The 21,984-nt window shown below is 40.7% G+C and overlaps 1 protein-coding gene across 2 annotated transcripts in view; it reads left to right on the top strand.

The window, feature by feature from the left end:
• The window catches only part of rnf19b (ring finger protein 19B), a 48,806-nt gene that overhangs the window by 11,477 nt on the left and 15,345 nt on the right, over nt 1-21,984 (top strand). The window contains exon 2 of one of the 2 annotated variants that reach the window (XM_042011656.1): nt 15,121-16,309. In XM_042011656.1, the coding sequence (XP_041867590.1) occupies nt 15,663-16,309 (647 nt within the window). In that variant the 5' untranslated portion in view covers nt 15,121-15,662. Of the gene's footprint in view, nt 1-14,826; nt 16,310-21,984 lie in introns of those variants that run through there. The other variant, XM_042011657.1, reaches the window with a different exon arrangement.

Genomic DNA, 21,984 nt, shown 5'->3' with positions numbered 1-21,984 from the left:
GGTTAATTTTGTGCATTAAACTAGCAACAATCATAATGATAATATTTACCCATGATTCCCCTCTCCTGCAGGTTTGACCTAAAATCGAATTAAAAATGAAGGTTTATCCTCCATCTCCTCCACCTCCTTTTTATGTCTCAAGACTGAAACCTTGCAGAACTCATTAGTAGTGAATAAAAAATAGCATGCAGAAAACTCCTTTTCCTTTATAATATGTGTATTCTTAAAGTATTGGTGCTGTTTTGATGTTTTGTTCTGTTTAGTTTGGGGTTATTTGTGCTTTCACATGATAAGTAGTTTGAGTCAAAGCTGTGTCTGGGCTGGTGGGAACAGGTTTCCTTCAGCTGGAGCTTCTCATCATGTCATACGATCTCCTACAACAAATTTAGGGTGTTGGCTTTTTCAAATAAATCCTTGTGATTAAAGTGTTTTCTCAGCTAATAAATGACGCCTTCTCACACTGTAATAGAAACCATTTAATGTCTAATATTTACTCAGTTTTGTCTATCCATTTATCTCTGGGAGGAGGTTTCAGTAGCCTGGGATAGGTCTCCTTGGACTTCAGGAGGGTGGTCCATGTAGCTTGTTTCGGTTGCACACAGTTGGGCCCTTTGGACAAAAAGGTCATCACCAGATTTGGCTCCAAAGTGGCCCCAGTATTGATGGTCTGGGTGCCCAGAAGTACTCATCCTGAACCGCTCATAGGCCCATTTTTTCAGAGGCCTTTATTTACTAATCTGAAGGAAGAACTAGCTGTGATGATTGGTCTCCTCATGTTTCCAACATCTGGTCTAGCCAAACATCCCTTGAACACACCACAAAAACGACATTTAACTGTCGGCCAGGATGTTGGATCTATCAGCACAAGAACACGTAGCTCATCAGTTCAAAGGGAACAAAAATAAAACAATAAAAAACATAAACGAAGCAGTTTGTTTTGTCTTATATGTAACAGAGCTGCCCCTTTAAAATTATGGTTCTTCCTTTACCACGGCCAGCTTGTTGTGGAAGTGTTCATTATTTTTGGAGAAATCTAAATGAGAAATGGGCCCTGCGATGGACGGAGGACCTGTCCAGGTGTACCTGCCTCTACCCTGCTAAATGCTGGGAAAGGCTCCAGCTTCCCCACAACCCTGAATTGGAATGAGTGATATAAAAAAGAATGAATGTATGAATAAAACTAGAAATGAGAAGAGATTTTAAAGCAACGCAACAACAAGCAAGATAGTCTCTTCTCTGAGAGCCAGTAAAAAGTCCACCGTATCTCTAACTCTGTTCCTCTCTCCCTCTGATAACGTCCTCTCGGGTTTCTTTGCTGAATCAGCTACGTTGCACATCTACAACCGTCAGTCTGTTGATGTGACGTTGCTGATGCATCATGTGATGCTCCAGGCTGAAGCTGATTCTAACCAAAGTTGACCATGATCCGGGTGACACTCCAGTTGGTTAAATCTATTGATCGACCGATAACTCGTATCTTGGCCACCCCATTAAAAATGTCCTGGTCACATAAACCAAATTTTAATTTTTTTAATCAATTACATCATTAAACTTGTTGGAACAATAGTTTTACAACAGTTGCTAGTATGTGTAATGGCTCTGCATGTAGAGCCGTTCACAGATATATGTGTGTGTGTGTGTGTGTGTGTTGTAGTGTGACTAGTGCAGACGTGTGAATAATCTTGTTGCATAACAGCAATCAGCTCTTGCTGCAGCTCACCTGTAGCACACAGCTGATTATTCTGAAGTGTTATGTTCAGTCATTCTTCATTATGAGCGCTAATGCTGAAGAAGCTGTCAGAAAAGCCCACATAAGCTGAATCATTGTAGTCTGATAAACTCTCATTTATTTATCTAGTTTATGCTGTTTTACAGTCTAAGTGGTTTGTCTAATTCCAGGCTTTTAGCTGAGCTCACTCTGGAGTCATGTTTACATCATTTCTGGTCTGTTTAGGAAAATGCCGTCTTTTTCTCTCTCTAAGAGAAGCATTAATCTTTATTCCACATTGTTTCCATAAGATGTGTGTGTCTACGCATCTGTAGCTTCCTGAGATGGTTGTGGAGAGTGTGTGCAGCTAGCTGCAGCATGTAGGTTGACTGTGCCCTGCAGCAAAGACACTTGAGGATCCCAAAGTGCTGAGGCTTGGATTCAAAGTCTAAAACAGGACAGTGTGTCTGAGGACGGCAGAAGACAGATTACCTGCAGAACACGCCGGCCTCTTCCTGTCTGTCAGCCTCAGTGAGTCAGGAATCCCATCCTGGACCTGGAACTGGACTCTAAGTTTCTATTATGTCACTTGTAAAACACTGATCATAATTTGATCATCCCAGAAAAAACACGTGATGAAGAAACTCACCTGTTGCCTCCACAGCCATGTTTCTCAAATAGTGGTTCATGTACTCGTCGGGGTACTTGAAGAAACTCCAGGGGGTACATGAGAAAATAAAAAGAGGAGCTTAACTTATTCTTTCTTTTATAGCTTTCTTTCTTAGTGGATCTGACTTCAGTTTGTATTTTGAGGTGAATCAGTTCATGTGGTCAGGATTACTACACACATAAGTTAACAATAAAATAAATAAAAACAGCATAGCAGATAGAAAAAACTGTTTTATATACAAATTTTAATCGAAACAAACAAGAATTTTTAAATAAATGTATGTATATATTTTATGAAATTATGAATATATATTATGTTTTTTAAATATTTTCCAGAAATATCTGGTTGCTCATAATGTTTTCTAAATAATACAAAAATACAAATGTGTGGCATTAAATCAAGAAAAACAATCAGTACAAGAAGCTACAGAAAACGTGGTGTTTGGAGATGTTGATGAGGTGTGTGTGACAGTATCTATACTCGATATATTTAATCATAATCATGGAAATTCTCTACTAAAGCACACATAAAGTCAAACTCTAAAATATCCAGAAATATATCAAAATAAAAAAATCTAAAAGTTGAGAATTAAAAAAAAAAAACACAAAATACCAAAGTCTCACCTGAATCATTTATATGAAATGAGACTACACATCCCAGCAGCCACAGGTTTATTCATTATTAAGTTACTCTGTCAAAGCTGGTTTTCATCAAAGCAGCTGCTGCAGATTTAATTTCAAGAAGGAAAATGTGGGAACTTTAAATGTGATTTATTCAGTTGTTTCCTGCAGCAGTGCTGCAGAAAGGAGATGTTTCCTGTGATCAAATTCTGCTTTGTTGTACTACTTTAAATGCTTGGAAACACGTTTCATTCATTGTAATAATTATGCATTCAGTTTGGCTTTTATACTTTACAGACTGAGCAAATGTCTGGTTTATCTGAAGTAAGAATTAACAAGTGAATTAAGATGATCCAGGAGAAACCTTTATCCGATGGTGGCAGCAGAAACGAGGATGAGGAGGAGATTATGACAGGTGCCTGAGAGTCTGCAGGGCTGCACGTAAAAGCAGAATGTGTGTGTGTGTTGACTTGAGCAGCAGTGGAGTAGGTGGATAAGTGTGGAAGAAAGTCTATGTGTGAGCGTGCTGATAACAAATCATGTTCTCATGCTGTTCAGGTCCATCTGCCAAATGAAGAAACACAACACACACACACAGTCGGTGTCGCTTGCTCTTATAAGATTCATCTGTTTCATATGCTGCATTCAACACGTTTGCATCATGTGAACGTCTGCAAAGAACCGATCAACTCTGAAGATGATTGGTTATAATTTTGATGTAATTCCCACCAGAGATTAGTTTGCAAAAACAAGAAAACATGTGAGAGATTAGAAATCCACATCACCAATTAGATAAATGAAGTCTAAAGTCCAGATTTACCAAACTGGGGAAAATGAGCATGCAGCATCTGATAATGAAAACTATGGTTGTCAAACGATTCAGATTTTTAGTCAGATTAATCACAATGCCTGAAGTATGCCCGTTTTTACGGGATGCTATCAACAGCAAGAGCAAGCCAAGGCTTATTTGGGTTTTTCCTTTGCATTTTTACATTAGACGACCACTTTAGTTGTAATAATCAGATCAATATTACAAAAAATCTTAAAAAATATCTCATTTGTTGCCCTCTTTTCCTGGTCAGTGGCCCCACGCTTGGCCCCACATCAGAACTTTTCCTGCATAGCTGAAGTATGAGTCATTTCTACCACCTGTCAGCTACTTTGTTAGAGAAGGGTCCTGCTCTAAACCTGTTTATAATTTCTCTCATCAAATTCAAGGCTACTAAATGCTCAGCCCTGTGTCTCCAACATCTGCACAGCACCAATAATTTAGATAAGCGCTTCCTTTTGCTATTTCACTCTCACCAGATATCTGAACCTGATCAGTCTTCATACACGTGTGCATGGCTGTCTGACCAGTAGATTTAACAGCTGTTTCACTAGCAGACCTATTTAATACTGAAAAGTAAATTAAATAAAGAAAAGACATATCTAACTGAAATAAGCTGCTGTTATCATATCAGTAGTGCAGTTATAGGGAAACAGAAATGCACCTACAGAGACGCACCTACAGTAGATGCATTTCCAGTAGGGCTGCAACGATCAGTCAACGCTGTCGACAATAAAAATAGTCGACAATGAATTTACCCGTCGACTATTGTCCGCAAAAAAAAAAGAAAAAAAAAAAAGTGCAAAGTGAGACATCGTCTTCTTTTCTTATCTCTACTGAGAGTCGCACATGCGCCGCCAGGGGAGAAATATGGCGGCGGACCAGGGAATAAAACGGCGGCAGAAGACGTCAAAAGTCTGAAATAACTTAACGTTAAACTTACAAAATAAATTAAATACATGTGAGATTTGTAAAGCGGACCTTGTGTACCGTGGAAGTACGTCCGCAATGCTCGTACATTTAAAGAGGAGGCACGTCGGAGTTACATAACAACCTCATGCAAGATTTAAAAGCTGAACGTGAAATAAGATCCATTTAAAAATCATGAGATACATAATCCGATTGGTCGACTAGTCGTTTTAACAGTCGGTGACTAATCGACCATCAGAATAGTCATTAGTTGCCGCCCTAATTTCCATTATCCCAAGAATTGCGCAAAACCTAAATATTGCAAAAAAATAAATGAATAAATAAAATAAAAATGGAAATGGAAACAACTACATTTCGAAAAACCTCTCAAATGTCACTAAAAGGTTTTTATGCTCTCATGAGGTGACCAGTTCATTTCAAGTAAAGATGGCGCGTCATGAGTGGATGCAGGAAAAGACAGAAATCTTTTTTACAGCTAAATTAAAGAAAAACTGACATCTTTGACAGCAAACAACAGCAACATGCAGAGTTTTACAAAGAATTATAAATCTCCTTTTTGCGAGAATAACGGCTAATGTGCTAAATACCATTCAATGGAAACACCTGCAAATCGTAATTGCACTTTGTTGAAATTTTAGAAACATCGCTTTAATTTTGCAAAGACTCTAATGGAAACACAGCTAGTATTGTTTACTACGTGTAACCCTCAAATCCATCCATAGACTCGGCTGACTCACCTTTTTCCATATTGCTCCATGTCTTGCCATCATAAATGACTAATGCTGTGCATGCGTTAATTACGTAAAAGATTTTAACACAGTTAATTACATAAATTAGTTACTGTCATTTACGTGTTATTTTTGACAGCCTTAATGAAAAGACATGAATATTAATGGTAACTTTAATCACAATAGTAGGATCTTCTTTTATAGTAAATCTATGCTTTAAACTTTGACACAACTAAAGGCTCTTAGCTGCACAGTTTAACCCTTAAGTCATGTGTTTTTAGGCTTCTGCTTAAAAATTACATTCCCTTAATGAAATGAATATATCTCTGCAACCACAAGGTCTATGTGAATACTTTTGCCATAGTAAAGGTAACATTTATGAGATGTGGGTCAGTGGTGAAGAATAAGTGAAGACGTGGCACATATGAAAAGTTAGATATGTGAACATCACCTCTGCTAAGGTCAGCTCTGATAAAGTGAAGCAGAACAAAACTGAAGAGGTTGGGAAAGAGGCTAAGTCTATGAATTCATCTGGTCTCAAAGGTTTTAAAATGTTAAACTAAAGATATCATCCTGGAAGATATGTTGAATCCTGAATCATCACTGGCAAATTCCATCTATTCGTTTACTTGACAAGATTTATAGACATAAAAACTTTAACCCTTTACAGATCTGGAAATCTCTGGAAAGCTCTGTTCACCTTGTAAGCAAAAGTGATTCAAATCCCACTTTTTGCCCATATGTGACCCAAAGCTGATTTTTTTATTACAGTCTGAACACCACAAATTAATTTTTTTCTTTTTGTCAAATTCAACCCAAAACACTTTCATGTGTGTATCCAGTCTTTTTCAAAGCAACCTCAGTCTGAACGGTCATATCGCATTTCATCTGACTTTTGCTTAATTGGAATAAGACATTACCGTCCTGCACCGGAGGAGGCGGGACACAATGAGATTGAGTGTAAACAAAGTTTTATAATATTTCCTGGCTCCGATTGCGCAACAACTTCAAAACTGATACACAAGTGTAGCATCCAAATGTACCGCCATGAACGCAGCATGCTGCATGCAATGTCGCATCTTCCTCTGCACATGTGGGTTACTTCAGAGCTGTGTAGGGTGACGGAGGTCGCGTTTAAATGATAATGTGAACACCCACGTATTTGAGCATAGAGATCTGCAGTGTGAACGTTGTCTTAGAAAAGCTTCAGGAGTTTCCTTCTTCTTCTAAATGTTGCTTTTTGTTTTGTTTTCTTCATCTGATATGAGACTCTAATATCTGCCTGCACAACTGCTAGTGGTTCAGAAGTGTCTGTTGTTGCAGCTGCAGGTTGATATCCACTAATCTCTGGTACCTACAACACCCAGAATACCCTCAGGATTTTCATTTGTCATGTGTCTGGGGACTTGCATGCAGTATTAGTCTTTGAGTTGAACCAGTAGTCGTGCTCCGATTAGCTTTGTTTTTCCATGACTGCGTAATCTGATGAATATTTCTTATCACAGACAAATACTTTAAAACAAGTCCTATGAACAAGGAAAGGCTGGTTGTAGTTGAAGATGTCTGTTGGAGATAAAGAGACATGTTGCAGGGCAGTTTGTTGACGCTCCGCTTAGCTCCGTTCTGTCGAGACGATCTCACACTGCTTCAGTAATGTTGAGGTCCAGGTTCTGGGGAGGATCCATTCCTCCATCTGGCTCATTGCCACTGATTTTCAGTCCAGTTCTTGTGTCATTTGAGGCATACATCAACCTTTTCTCAATGTTTTCTTTCCTTAAGAAGGTCCAGATGCCTCTCGCAGGTTCTGGTTCAGGTCTTTGCTGGATGTGTTCCCATTTCTCCACGACGTCACGTTCAGATCTTGTTCCTCTTAGTCCTGACCTGTCTTGTCTTCCACTTGTCCAGTTTCCTCAGATGTTTTAAGGACACGCTGCACATCATGCTGAGATAAGCCGTGTTTCCAGCTAACAGCTCTTTGGGAATCACCATGTTGCTGCAAAAATCCTGTTTTCTGTCAAACTGTGAAATTCTTGGTAATTTTCTTGGATGCGACTAACAAAATGGGAACAAATGTCATTGTGACAGGCTGCTGGTAACAAAGAGCCAAAGTATCCAGTTTTAAACTATTTCTTTGCTAAATTGTCTGTTACGTATCGACACAACACTGGCTCATCCCTTGAGTTTAGGAGCCTTTTTTATGCTTGAATAATTCAGAGGTCAAGCGGCTAAACAAACACAACACATTCCCCTTTCAAAGCTTTGAAAAACTTCCAGAAAGCTGAAGAACTTCTGATCAAGACCAACTTAAAAGATTAGGTTTGACTGCTGGGAGGAGAAATATGGAGAAATAAGAAGTGATCTTCTAACTTTTCGTCCTGGATCCAGATGTCCTACCTTTGCTTTCTGTGGGCATGAGGACACGCCCATAAGTCCGTGCTACCCTCAAATGTTTAAGAACAAGACTTCTGTGTTATTGTTGTGAAGTAAAATGATTAATAACATTATTATATTTCTATGCATGTTGATAGAAATGGTATATTTTATATTATTTACATTATTTTAAGATTTTCATTATTTAATGTAAAAATAGAAACATTCATTCATTTACTGTCGCATCATCCTACCTGCGCGTATTTATAAGGTTAATGGGGTGATTTTTACTCTAGAGGCTTCCTACCTTCATGAATTCAGTTTGATTTGTGAACACGTGACGTTATTTCTTCAGACCATACCTATAGATTAATGATCGTTAAACTATTTTTTAAAAGCACATAAACTGTGAATTGTATGATAAATACTTGCAGTATTTTCTGATGAAGAAGCACAGATCGACCGATACGCCCATAAATTCAGCCTGTTGCGACAGGACTTTGGCTCAGTGCTGTTAGCAGAAACATTTCAGTTTCGTGAGTATCTCCACCCAACAGTCAAAACCATCCTCTTGTTTCGGTTGTGACTCCATGTGGGAAGTGTTTCTCCTTCCTCTTCCTGCAGCCTGCAGCGTTTTGGCCCTCTAATGCATCTTATCTACAGATCACATCTGCAGACTGTTGATTCTAAATAAGCTGAAAAAGTTTACTTCCTTGTGTCCTTATCTACATTAAACATGGGTCATAGTCACTATCATCTTACAGTCAGGGTGAAGCTGTTGGTTTAGTTGATAGTGATGGCAACTACAGAGGAATCAAAGTACCTTAATCAGAGCTATGAAAATAATTTCATGATGGCCTGATAGTATTTTTTTGAGACAGCATTTTTTTATTTGGCATGAATCCCAAATGACTTCTTCTTACTGTTCTCCTGTTTACAGATTGGCCACTTTGAGTAATGAACTGTCAAATGATTGGGACTGGATGGGCCTATACAGTCAGCAGGACCACCTGCAAAGGTTTTGGTTGAAGAACTGGTTCCACTATCTGATAGTAAGATGCTGAGGAACTGTTTGCATCCAAACTGCAATCATCTAGAAAGAAAACTCCAGCTTTAAGCTTTAGAGAATGCACATGTGATGTCACTGCGACACATTTTTGGGGGCACCCGGCCACTGTTACTTACTAGTACACACTGAAAGGAAACGTCCTTACCGTGATAAACACACAAGAAAGGTGAAGAGTTGTTGCGATGCAGAAACACTCTTTAGTAATAGCCTAGATCGTTGCAATCTGCTGAACAGTGGGTGAAGCTAAGGTTTAGATGCATTGCCACTGGAGGTTTCTTCACCCCTCATGAATTAATAACCTACTGATCATTAAATGTTCATGCAACCATTTTACAACCAGATGGATTAAAACCTGGAAGTCTACGAACTGTCGGCAAAAACACGTTACTGGATCGGACGGCAGATCTACTCTGAATGTTGTGCCTGGATGTCTCATAATCAGAAACAAAAAACATCCCTATCTAGTGGAGGAAAGTTGAGTTCTCAACTGCACATGGGAGCTTCATCCAGACCGGTTAATTTAAAATAACATCCTTACTGCTTCAGCAGCCATGAATTCTCAGGTGTACCACCTCACCTGTTCTCCCATCATCCCGAGCTGACACCTTGTAAATGCAAGGTAAAACAGCCCACCATCAGCCAGAAGCACATCAGCTGGAGAGGTTTCTGCCGACGTCCACTGTTCTCTGGGATGCGCTTATCCAGCGTATTCATTGCACTGCACCAAGACGGAAACGGAGGATGGAAATCCGCTGATTCATTTCCTTTTTTTGCGTCCGAGGAAACAACTCGGAGAAAAAAATGAGGTTAAATACTGGTCAGAGATTCCGAGTAAAAAATAGATTATTGAGCTGAACCAATGGGTACACCTAAAATAGTACTCCCACAATTCTGTGCGTTGATTACGTCAGTGCGTGTCCTCTTTTATCTGTATCATATCCAACCCCAGGACAGAGCAGGAAATATTGGTTTACTGCATAAAAGACTGCAGTACAGTAGAGATTGAAAATGTTTTTCTTACTCTGCTCCCTTATGTCATGCCATTCCCCTTTGATGTGATGCTAAATGGGTAATCATGACTTCTTTGCAAAAGTTTATGACAGCAGGAAAAAATGGAGAGAGGAATTACTTAAATTGCCAGGAATACCTATTACATGATATCTTTGAGGAAGCTGTTCAGTCATGTGAGTTTTAATCTTTATCATGTCAGACACAGTTCATAAAGTTGTTTCTGTTCCCTCTAATATGCATCTGAGCTTATGTAAAACAGAAAAAAATAACTTTAATCTAGTGTAGCCTCGTTTGTTCGCCTCTTCTAAATGCAAATCAAGCAGAAACCCGAATACAGGCCCTTCAGAAAAGAGTCACAGAGCAACAGCAGCATCACTTCAGTCTTAATTCAGACAGAAAGTCTGGAGGTTTTTTTATTTTACTAAATTTAGTTTTAGTCAGAAATAAAAATTAAATGTCTTTTGTTGTTGTCTTTATCTTTCTTATCGGTGGAAAATGGAAATTGACAATTTTCTGATTCATACTTCGGATTTCCCCACAAGAGAAAAAAGTCTGACCAGATGATGTCAAGAACAAACTGAGGCTGAGCTTCGGTGTAAGAGTTCATGCTAAACACACATGAAAAACACCGTCCGTCCGTCCGTTTATCCATCCATCCATCCATCCATTCATCCATCTATCCATCCATCCATCCATCCATTCATCCATCTATCCATCCATCCATCCATCCATCCATCCATCCATCCATCCATCCGCCCATCCGGTCAGTACACTGACCAATAACTGAAAAGCTTTACCATCCATCCATCCATCCACCCATCCACCCATCCATCCATCCATCCATCCACCCATCCACCCATCCACCCATCCATCCATCCATCCATCCATCCATCCATCCATCCAGATCCCATGACCACAGGTGATGGTTGGAACATACATTGACCAATAACTGAAAAGCTTTACCTTGTGGCTCAGCTCTCTCTTCAGCCTCGATGTCTCACTCCATCCCACCATCACTAAAAATCATTCCTGTCATTAAAAATAACAAAAAGGAAAATAATTGGAATTTAGTTTTTTGCCTAATATGGATTATGATCTAAATTCAGATTATCTGCACTAACTGTTAACCACTCTGATAAAACTGCTTTGTTCTCCACTCATTTCGGTTTTAAAAGCTGCAGAATCAGAAATATCACCTTTGTTGTTCCAAGTATTCCTCTCTCTTTGCAACTCAACAGTTCAGTTCCAGGTTTTAAAAGTGTTATTATAAAAATGACTAACTGGCACAAAGATAAACTTGTTGTTTACAAGCAGTTAAGATGCTCTGTTAAGTCTGATTAATCAATAAAGTTGACCCTTGATGTGGATTGGTTATGTCTGGCCATTGTCTGGGCACTATCAGTCAATAAAAAAATTCACAGTTTTATGTGTCTACTAGAGGGCGCATGCTCCAGAAACGTCAAACTTTTAGACAAAATTGCTTCAAAACTGAATAAAAATGGCAAAAGATGTTTTATAATTACAATCAATCTATTCGGCCTGAAGGCATTTAAACACGTCTCCTCGTCATTTTCAGGCCTGTAATCTGTTTGAGTTGTTCTGCTTTCCTGACCTGGAAACTGTGGACTCATGAGCTCAGCTCAGACGAAAGGAAACACTCTTCGGAGACGCCTCAGCACGTCTGCTGCGCTGTGATTGGCCGGCTTATCTAAATCTTCCTGTGCGTCACAAACATGGCCCCCCTCCCGCTTCAGACTCCTCACAGAGGCGCTCAGATCTCAATCACATGAATGGTCTGACGTTTACTGGGTCAGCATTACTGCGAGTGTGTGTGTGTGTGTGTGGCCTTCAGACGAGTGGCCATAATCAGATTTGTGGACGTTAGGTCAATCAAAGCGGCTGGTCAATCATTTGCTGAGCAGAAAACATCTGCACTGCTGAGCCAGTGTTTTCTGCTTCAGTTGTGTGAAGACTTGTTTACACTTGACGTTGCTCACACACTGTAATTATAGTGAGAACATGATTAGCATGTGTGTGTTTCATGTGAATGTTATCATTAAGAAACGTGTGTAAGCACATATCAGGTTGTGTGTGCGTGTTTGTTGTTTATTATGAGACAATGCGTGTGTGTGCTTTACATGTTTTTAGTATGTCTGAGTGAAGTTTGATGTGAAAGTGTGTGTTTTGAGTTTGTGTATTTACTTGTGTGCTTCATTGTGTGTATAATTAATGATGTTTGTTTGTGTGTGTCCATTCATGGATGTCTGTGTGTTTGAATGGGTTTGTAATGATGTGTTTTATTTTCACACGTTATTATGTGTGTTATCTGCCCGTGTGTGTGTTGTCAGATTGTGTGTCCATCTGCAGTTTTAACGTTTCTTTGTTGGTGTTTTTATAGTTGTGTGTGTGTGTGTGTACATATGAACTGTTGGGCCTTTTTATGCTGGTTTTATGTTGGTTTTGATTGTCTTTGTTCATTTGAAGGGCACATTCACACCAACTAGTTAGTTTGGAAAGTCCAGTACGTTTGAGGAGGTGTGAATGCACAAAGGAACTCTGATGCTCATCAGAGAAGAAAACTCTGGTGTCCGTCAGCTTCAGGTGATTTAAACACAAGTAGCGGACTGCAACGTAAAGGGGATGGCGGGTATGACACAGGTCATTCTGGGTAAATGCATTCAAAACATCTGTGCATCCAGGATGATAACCGGGAGAAATCGCTTGCAGTCAGACATGAAAGGACACATGATAAAAGCTCTGATAGAAATATGGTCAGCTAAAGACCATGTTTCCCTACATAAACCAATAGATGAGTGAGTTTTCTTCTTCGCTGTTTGTCTCCTCCTCTCGTTCAGTAAGTCTTGATATAGCACAGCCTCTGGTCAAAACTATATTACATTTTTCAAATGGTGTAGTTAGCTTGAATAAGTGCAGTGTGAAAGCAAATTCAGACTAAAAACCTGTTGCAACCCCAGTCATCCAGTGTAGCAGGCTATGAAGGGTCATGCATTTTTAGAAGTGTGTATTTCTGTTTACAGTACTGTCCTGATACCTCCCATTTTTCATATATTTCCATGTGAATAAAAAACAGCTGCAGATATTTATAATACATGCACAACATGCACAATCATGAGTGGAAATTCATTATATTAGACAAAAATATGAGTTTGTCCAAGTTGAAAGTCAGTTTTTGGTTCTTTAACACTGAACCTTCTTAGAAAAAGGCCCATTTATGCTCCTTTACGTACGTAAATAACGACATCAGTTTCAAACGTTGTCATACGTCGCCGTCCTCATACTTAAATGCATCTTTTGTATTGCCATGGTTGTTAAGTCAGTTCCTCCACCAGCTGGCAGTGCCCCTACGATTTTCAGTGATATAGCTCCGTCTCCTGAGTCAAGCGACGAATGGCTAAGCTCCCTGAAAACGGACCAAATTACATACATAACCGACGCAGGAGACAGACTAAACTGTCCGTCCCTCTGCGTATCCGAAATCATTCTCCATTAGCTTGTTGTATAGTTCTGCACAAACCTCTGGATGACCCATTAATTTCAGTCAGGTTTTGTTGCAGCAGGTAAACTTCTAAAACCTGCAGGACACTAGACCAAGAGAACCAGAGTAGGTGATCCCTGATTTACACAAACTCTCACCTCAATAAGATTATATGTGGAGTTGGACGATAGCCTGAACTAAGCTAAACATAGGGTCAGACTGGGTTCTGCAGTCTTCACAAACACAGGATAAGAGCGCTATCAGTGAAACTTAACCTTAGCATTGCTGTATAACCATGCATTCATATAAAAATAATTAGAATGTACATTTTCCTAACATGTTAGGTTTGAACAGCAAAGTAAAAACACAAACCCAGAGGCTGCATAAACTTGGCGTTTCTCCACTGTTTACTTATGACGGGCCATTCTGTTTTTAGTCCTGGCCAATCAGTGAGCTTGGTTTTCTTCCTCCTCTTGCTTTCAGCCCCAAACGAGCAGTTCTTGTAACTTCGTAACGTTGTCCAGGCTGTTTGGTCCACTCGAGTAAAGCTCAGTTTGTTCCCTTCTCTGTCCAGATGATCCCACACTGCTTCAATAATGTTGAGGTGCAGGTTGTGAGGAGGATCCATCCCTCCATCAAACCTGTTGCCACTGATCTTCAGTCCAGTTCCTGTGTCATGTGACAGACCTCGTCCTTTTCTCCCTGTTTCCCTTCCTTAAGAATGGCTTCTTGACAGCCTTGTTTCCATGGAGACCATTTCAGATAAGGTTTTCGTAGCCAGATCAGCTGAATGTTTCTCCAAAGCCAAAGAAGACTTATGAAAGACCTTCAGCAACTGTTGCTCCAGAGATGACAACAAAGTCTTGATGCTGGGAAGAGAAATATGAAGAAACGAGGAATAATTTAAAATGTTTAATCAAAACTGGTGTCTCTGGTTGTTCATGTGTGTCTTGTGTTTGTTTTGGAAAGGTGTGATTACATGAGCCACAGTATGTGTTGGCACATACATAATCATCAGTTTTCAGTTGTGTGTGTTCATTCAGAGGGATCTGTGTGTGCGTTTTCATAGCTGTGTTTTAATCTCTGTGTGTGTATGATCATGTGAGGATGTTATTTCCTGTTGTGTGTGTTTTTGCATCATTTGCGTCACTCTAAATCCATTTATCAGTTTCAGCTTGTCTGTGTGTGTGTGTGTGTGTGTGTGTGTGTGTGTGTGTGTGTGTGTGTGTGTGTGTGTGTGTGTGTGTGTGTGTGTGTGTGTGTGTGAGTACCAGAGTCACAGAGTGGGTCGCTGTTTGCCTCGCTCATAGTGAGCGTCGCCATGGTAACGGCCCTAGCAGCGCAGTGTGAAGTGGAGGAAGAGCTTGTGGTGCTCAGTGTGATGGAGAGAGAGACTGGTTTTACATGAGGCGTGATTGGTCAGACTGAGTGATGATGTCATGTGTTTAACTGCTGCTTTAACACATCTCATCTCACAGCATTTGCTCCGTTTAAACTCAGGTTACGACCATTTAACACGTGTGTTTGTGAGTCTAAACGTAATCACTGCAGACATATTATCAGATCAGACTGAAATCCAGAAGCAGAGATGGAAGGAGAGAAGAAGGGGGGAGGAGGAGGAGAAAGAAAGGTGTGGGCTGTACTGAGCATGCTCTTTGTGTTAACTTCCTGCTCTGTTCTTCCTGACAGAGAGGACTGTTAAGAGAAGCCGGCGTTCCACAGCGAGAAGAGGAAGAGGAACACAGCGGAGGAGAAGAAAATCCAAACCTGAGGAGTTTTTAAAGATCCAGACTGAACAAAGCTCTGAAGATTCTTCTCTTCGCCTTTTTTACCCTCTGTTTTATTTTTTGTCAGAGTGATTGATTGAAGCAGACTGTTTTTGTTTAACAGTGTTTGACCTCAGAGATAAAACTCAATACTTTTTTGTTCTCTGTGAATCTTTGCTCAACGAGTTTCAGAGAAATTCAAGAAGCCGAAGGGGATTTTTTTCTTCCTTTTTTTTCACTTGCGTCACTGCTTTCATTTTCTATTTGTGTTAACTCGCTCTGCCTTTTCCTGAGAATGTTTGGTTTCTCATAAAAGTAAGAGAAGGGGTTGAATGCTGCTCAAGTCTCAGCTGGGCGCCTGAAAAGAATTTGCATTCCAGTTTCACAAGAAGACAAATCCTTGCTTGTTGTTTTACTGGGAGACGATAAGCAGTCCAGTGTGTGTTGGTTGTGTTTTCTGGGAAAATGGGATCAGAAAAGGACTCTGAGTCGCCTCACTCATCAGTCAGTGGCGTTCCCAACCCTAAGTGCCGTGCGGCGGGCAAACGCCAGGGCCGCATCTCCTTCCACAGCCTTTTCCGCAGCAAACGAAGCTCTCGGGGCAACAGGGGCCCCAAAGGAGGAGCGGCCGCCCCTTTAACACATCATCACCACGCGCAACAACAGCTGCTGCCTTCTGCCTTGAGTTCAGCACCCGCTGCAGCCTCCGTTACACCCGCCGCCACCCGCCAGGACACAGCCTCTAGCACACCATCCAAACCACTTTCCTCCAGTCAGCCGTCTCTCGGAGGAGCTGCCACCGCTGCCTCCGGGGAGCCCAATCTCCTGGAGTGCCCCCTGTGCCTGGTGCGCCAGCCCGCCGCCCAGCTCCCCGAGCTGCTGGGCTGCAGCCACCGCTCCTGCCTCTGCTGCCTGCGCCAGTACCTCCGCATCGAGATCACAGAGAGCCGAGTCCAGCTCAGCTGCCCCGAGTGTGCCGAGAGGCTGGCCCCGCGGCAGGTGGCCGACATCTTGGATGATGCAGCCCTGCTGGAGAAGTACGAGGAGTTCCTTTTGAGGCGGTGCCTTGCCTCCGACCCGGACTGCAGATGGTGCCCGGCGCCAGACTGCGGGTAAGAAACGCTTCTCTGAAGCTCATCTGTGAATGTTCAAACTGTTTCCTTCTTGTTTCTGTAGAGCTCAGATGTGCTTTGTTGCTGAATAGTCTGTAAAATATCAGATAAATTTCTAGTGTCTTGTTCACCCAAGAAGCCAAAACCCAAAGATATTTTGTTAATCATGAAACAGCCGGAGCTGAATCTTGAAATTAGGAAGGCGACAGCTGTAGCAACAGATGAGCACAGAAGTTCAACTTATTATTGAACTTTTTGCAAAACAGCCTTCTGAGCTGTTCAGGATTTATATTTATGACAAATAATTACCAGAAAACTTCTGGTTTGTCCTTATTTGTGCCCCCTTTTATTCTTATTTCTGTCCTTTTGTTTCTATTGCCATCAAGTTATCAGAGAAGAGTTACAGCTCACAGATATTAAACTTCCTCTGTCTATTTAGAGGAAATTCACCTTGTGTAATGAAAGAGGACGTAATATGTTGTAAAAACCAGAAACTAAACAGCCATGTGAGCCACAATGGGAAAAACCTGAGTTGATGGATGTCTGAGAAAATGTGGAACCGGAGCCACTTTGACCTGATCAGATAACAGAGAAAGACTCAAAGTAAGGAAGCTGAATAGAAGAGCTGTAACTGGGTTAGAGGGCTGCGATCGGGCCTGCGGTTGGAGAGAGTTTTAAGAGTTTGGAGGCTGAGCAGCTCGCGTTCGGTTTCAGGAACAAATGAGAGGCGTTAGCTTCATCACAGAAAGCAGGAATGATTCACTGTGTTTCTGTGTTGATGTGGGAGAGTGGACTGCAGATATTTGGTGATATTCTTCTGCTCTGGTTTTAGAAAGTAACACTCCCACTGCCACAGGGGAAAGCCGCAGCATCTGTGTGGTCGCTGCATGTGTTTGCTCCTCTGCAGAAGATTAACTGTCCCAGTTTACGTTCAGGGTTAAGCTAGCAAGCTAAAATCTGGATTTACGTCAGTGTTCAGGAAAAGTTTGTTTCTGAGGAGTTTTCATGTTTTTCTGCACAGCTTTGTAGTGCGTGCACGTCTGGTGTATAAGCTGATACGGTGACCACAGCAGCAAACCTAAAATAAATTCATTGATTGATATTTTTCCAACATTTAAAAGGTTTCCAACAATCCAGTTAGATAGAAATTTTAGTTTTAAAAAAAAGTCTCTATTACATTTCAACAGATTGATGTTGCTCCATTTAAAATGGCCTCATCTTTCATGTATGTTTTCTTTTCTAAGTTTGATTTGCATGAATTTATTCTTGACATAATGTTTTTAAAATATAGCAGACCTTGTTAGGTTTTGATTCACACCTCAGATAGACTAAAGACGCGTCCATGCTGAACCATAACAGCGCTAAGAGGTGAGGCTCAGGTTCCAACGAAGACATCCTGGATGTGCTAAAATAAACTTGTTCTTCTTCAATGAAAACGCCTCATTTTCAGTGTTTTCCCGCAAACTCGAGGTCCCTGTGGCCCGGTTTGGTCTGAAACACCTGATGTTGGAGTCTGGTGTTTTATGTAGCAGCGTTCTTAATAACATGATCTCACATCGTCATTCGGTTCTATAGTCTGCAAATTATTGTACATTTAGGTGCAAACATGCAGTGGAGTCATTTTAAGAGAACAGTACAAATTGGACTTTAAATGACAATTAAACACGTCTTTTCCGAGGACATGTAAAAACAATGCTATAAACAAACACAAAATAAGCAAGGCAACCATTATAAACACACTAATGCACAATTTAAATTAATTATATTATTAACCACACAATCACGACAAAGCTGGTTGCCTCCATGAAGCAAGTCAGCTCCCAATGACCCAATAAGCACAACGTGGAAACATGAATGCCAATCACTCACGTGTTTTCTGGTCATGTACAAAACTGCAACCATTTAAAGGCAAAGTTTTGAGACTTTTGAGGACTTGATCTCAAAATCGCCAAGGATCCTAAAGTAATGTTCCTGGGATTGATAGCTGATGCCATATCTCAAATTGAAGATGTTTATCTCTTCAAACTTCTGATACTCTCATACTAAAAGGCAGTTACAAGAACCTGGTTGAAATGTGATCCCCGAAGCTAGGATCAGTTGTAGAGGAAAGACACTGACACTGACTAAAGCAGGGACCCACACAGGTCGCTCCATGATCCGTTACTTGGCAAGGTGAATAAAGAAGATCATGCATATCATTAAAAATAATTGAGTGATTAGATAATTATGTAATAAAAGTGCTAGTTGCCATGACGATGAGGAGTCTGCGGATCAGACAAAGAGAGCAACGCTTCTGTGGGCTGCATGGAGCAGGCTATGGAGAGTACTTTGATACACCTGGAAAAAATTTTTATCAATACTGTAAAAATAAGCACAGGTAGAGCGAGTTAATTTTCCTCCCCTTGCACAAAACATTCTGGTTTGATTTTAACCTTAATTAAAAACAAGTCAGTCTGCAGTCAGTCCGTCATCTCTGTTCCAGACGGCGTGAGTGTTATGTGAGGACATTTAGCCCACCAACATAGAAAACCAAACTAGTTTATGTCCTTTAATCTTCTAAAGAACATTAGTAGAAATAAGGTGGAGAAGAGATGCAAGTTGGTTCAGATTCCTGGTAAAAGAAAACCAAAGTGTTTGTGTGTAAGTGGCATCATAGACGGTGAGGGTGCTGCTGACCTGAATATGTAGCAGGACAATCCTCCATCTGACGCCAGCAGTGACTCAGCCCCTCTTTAATTCAGCCAGGTTGACTAAGTCCTGATTGTTATTCACCACAAACATCCGGAGCTGCAGACAGCAGAGAAACGGTGAAACAGGTGTGAACTTCTTCAGTGTGAGTGTGAATGCAGACTTTAGATCTGAGAAAGGACTCATTGTGCATGTGGGAAAGTTATGTAAATGTGACCTGGTTTAGTTGTGAGTTAACCAACATGCATATGAGTAAATAGTGCAGCAACTGGATCGATTTTGTGATATTATGCTAGGAGAAGGGGGAAAAAGAAGTTTTGTTTACAGTTGAAGTTAGTTTGCTGCTCATGTTCACTAACTGGCGTTATGTGTATGCAAAGTTTGAGTCCAGTGGACTGTTTTCACATTCTCACTGGAAACCGGAGCTGAGGTGAGACATCCTGCAGGATTAATGAAATCAGGTGGTTTTGAAGTCAAGGAGGGTCCAGCGTACGTTCCATTCAGTCAGACATAATGACTCCCTGACAGTTATTTCCTCTTACTTAGGCGTAAGATGAAGGTTGATGCTCATCACCGAGGTAGCTCTGGACAGAAGCTCCCCACCAATCACAGCTTCAGTAAATTTGCTAAGGATGGCAGTAAAGGCTGAACAGTGTTTCCCTGTTGAGTTAAATTCTAACATTAAAACAGTGAATCAGAAATAACATTAAAACTAAAGTGACAAATAGAAAGAAAAGTATCCCTAAACAGAAAAACACAACCTACAATTACATATATTAAAGAATGTTTTGTCACTTTACACAATATTCTTATTACAGGTAAAAATCATTGATGACAAGCGGTCGGTGTTAAGCCCTCTTTTCCCCGAAACCTGTAAAAATCCATGGTTTCTATTACATTTAGGAAATGTACTGAACATCCAGAGCATGCATGGGGTGAGAGTGGAGGGAAAAAGTCCCTTTTAACAGAAAGGAAAACCAAATAAATCAACAGTTTCTTCTTTCAGACAAAGTTAAAGTGGAAGATTTTTGTTTTACCTCGGCGTGTTTCGACTGGCGTCTGCAGTCTTCCTCAGAGGTGAACTGCAGGCGCCAGTCGAGACATGTCAAGGTAATATAATAATATAAGATTAATTGAAAAGGAAAGTTTGAATACTGGTCTGAAAGGCAGACAGGGTGAACAGGGAGCTGCTTCCACTGCCGAGGAAACTTTAGAAAGAAATGTAATACTATGTTATTTGCAGAAAAACTAACTCTGAGTACATTTGTTTTACCAAATACAAACAGCTCCTCGCAGTTTCTTGTGCGCTTTGACAATAAAGTTAGAAACATCTATTTGTGATTGTGCTGACTCCTCTACATCATTACATAGTCTGTTATATGTTTAACGGTCTGAAGATCTGCAGGCTAATAAGAGAACGACAGATTCATGATCAGCAATTATGTTTACAAACAAGCTAAGCCAAGCCTAACTAGTAGCAGAAATTTTATTAATGATGCAACTCCACAGTTAACAATAACCAAATAACCAGAAACTTGGTCAGTAATTTCCCCGTGGGGCTTTTAAATCGCCGGTTTTGTGCATAGCTGTGAGTTAAACCAGCTCTGACTCCAGCAGCTGGTCGGAAATGAGCTGACTTTAAATACGAGATGTTCAGATTAGGAGCTGATTGTTAGGAGGTGTCGTGTTTGCAGCGAATGCATGATGAAGGTAGCAGAAGCAAATACCTGAACATAATCATGTAAATAGTTTTTGAGCCTCTAAAACCTCAAAGTCTGATGATATCAGTAACTTCAGAGAAGGTTTAGTGTGTGTCACCTCCTAATATGGATTTTGCATCAGAAACAAAGACACGAATGTCTTCTGTCTCTATGTATATAATCTGTTTAATGGTCATGAGAGCGCGCTTCACCTCTGACCTGCTTCACTCAGCCCACCAATGAGGTTTCAGCCTGCGACTATCAGACGCGAGGATCCAGTGAGAACAAAGACTGACCCGCTGCTGTCTGCTCTGGCTGTTTGTTGCCAAGGTGACTATCGATGCTGCACAGAGGGAGCGTTGCCAGGGCAACTGGAGTTGGGACTTAATTACACAGATCGATACATACTTTCTGGACTCCTTGTGTGAGTCGTCGTGGGGACCGATGCACGTCTGTGTTTCTCGTGTTAGTCAAACGTCCTGGAGATAAACAGCCTGCTGTTGGTGCACATCTGTGTGCAGCGTTGCGTTTACGGGCTCAGCAGGGCTCCCAGGTGGCTCCTGGTGGAAACGAGCGCTGACAGGACTGTCTGTACATGCCTCGTCTCAAAACACAGCATGTTGGCACACATAAAACTCCTCTGCCTCAGCCTCATCTTCCTCACCTCTGGTATGCGGTATTTTACATTTATATCTCAGCTCAAGATCTTAGACAATTTAACCCTCTTTTTGTTTTTGTTATTTTTCTGTCCCATCCTGTAAAAAAAATTTGAATTTTCCATCTGCTATGACTCAGTGTTTACTCAATAATAATATCACAGTTACAATCAGATGGTTTCATGATGAAAGAAAGAATCTAAATGGTTTAGGTAACTTAATCCTGGCGTTTACTGGGATTTTTCTTAGTAAAACATTTGTTTGGACCACCATGAAATTTTGCACACGTTCTTGGTTCATTACAAACACTTATCCTTTTGGTTTTGCTTTAGTGCTTTCATGTTGAACAATAATAACACAGCATGACTGCTAAGAAGGTGAACTTGATGGCAGATGCTGGTCTGGGTTGATTTTTAACTTTGAGCTCTCTGCTATCTTGTTTCTGTTTCAAAGGCTGTGAACCTGATCTCTGATGTTACAGGAGAAAACCCCCGTGTTGTTTTTAATTGCCTGGTTTAATGTGAAATGAAAGTGTATGCACTTATTTAAGCGTTGTATGACCTTCACAGGCTGGAAGGTTTTGGCAGATGTGCTGTGTGTTTGGTGCCAGAAGGAACTTCCAACTGTTTAC

Source organism: Melanotaenia boesemani, chromosome 17, assembly GCF_017639745.1.
Source record: "Melanotaenia boesemani isolate fMelBoe1 chromosome 17, fMelBoe1.pri, whole genome shotgun sequence".
In the NCBI taxonomy this organism is placed as follows: domain Eukaryota; kingdom Metazoa; phylum Chordata; class Actinopteri; order Atheriniformes; family Melanotaeniidae; genus Melanotaenia; species Melanotaenia boesemani.
This window is presented reverse-complemented; position numbering and strand designations above follow the sequence as displayed.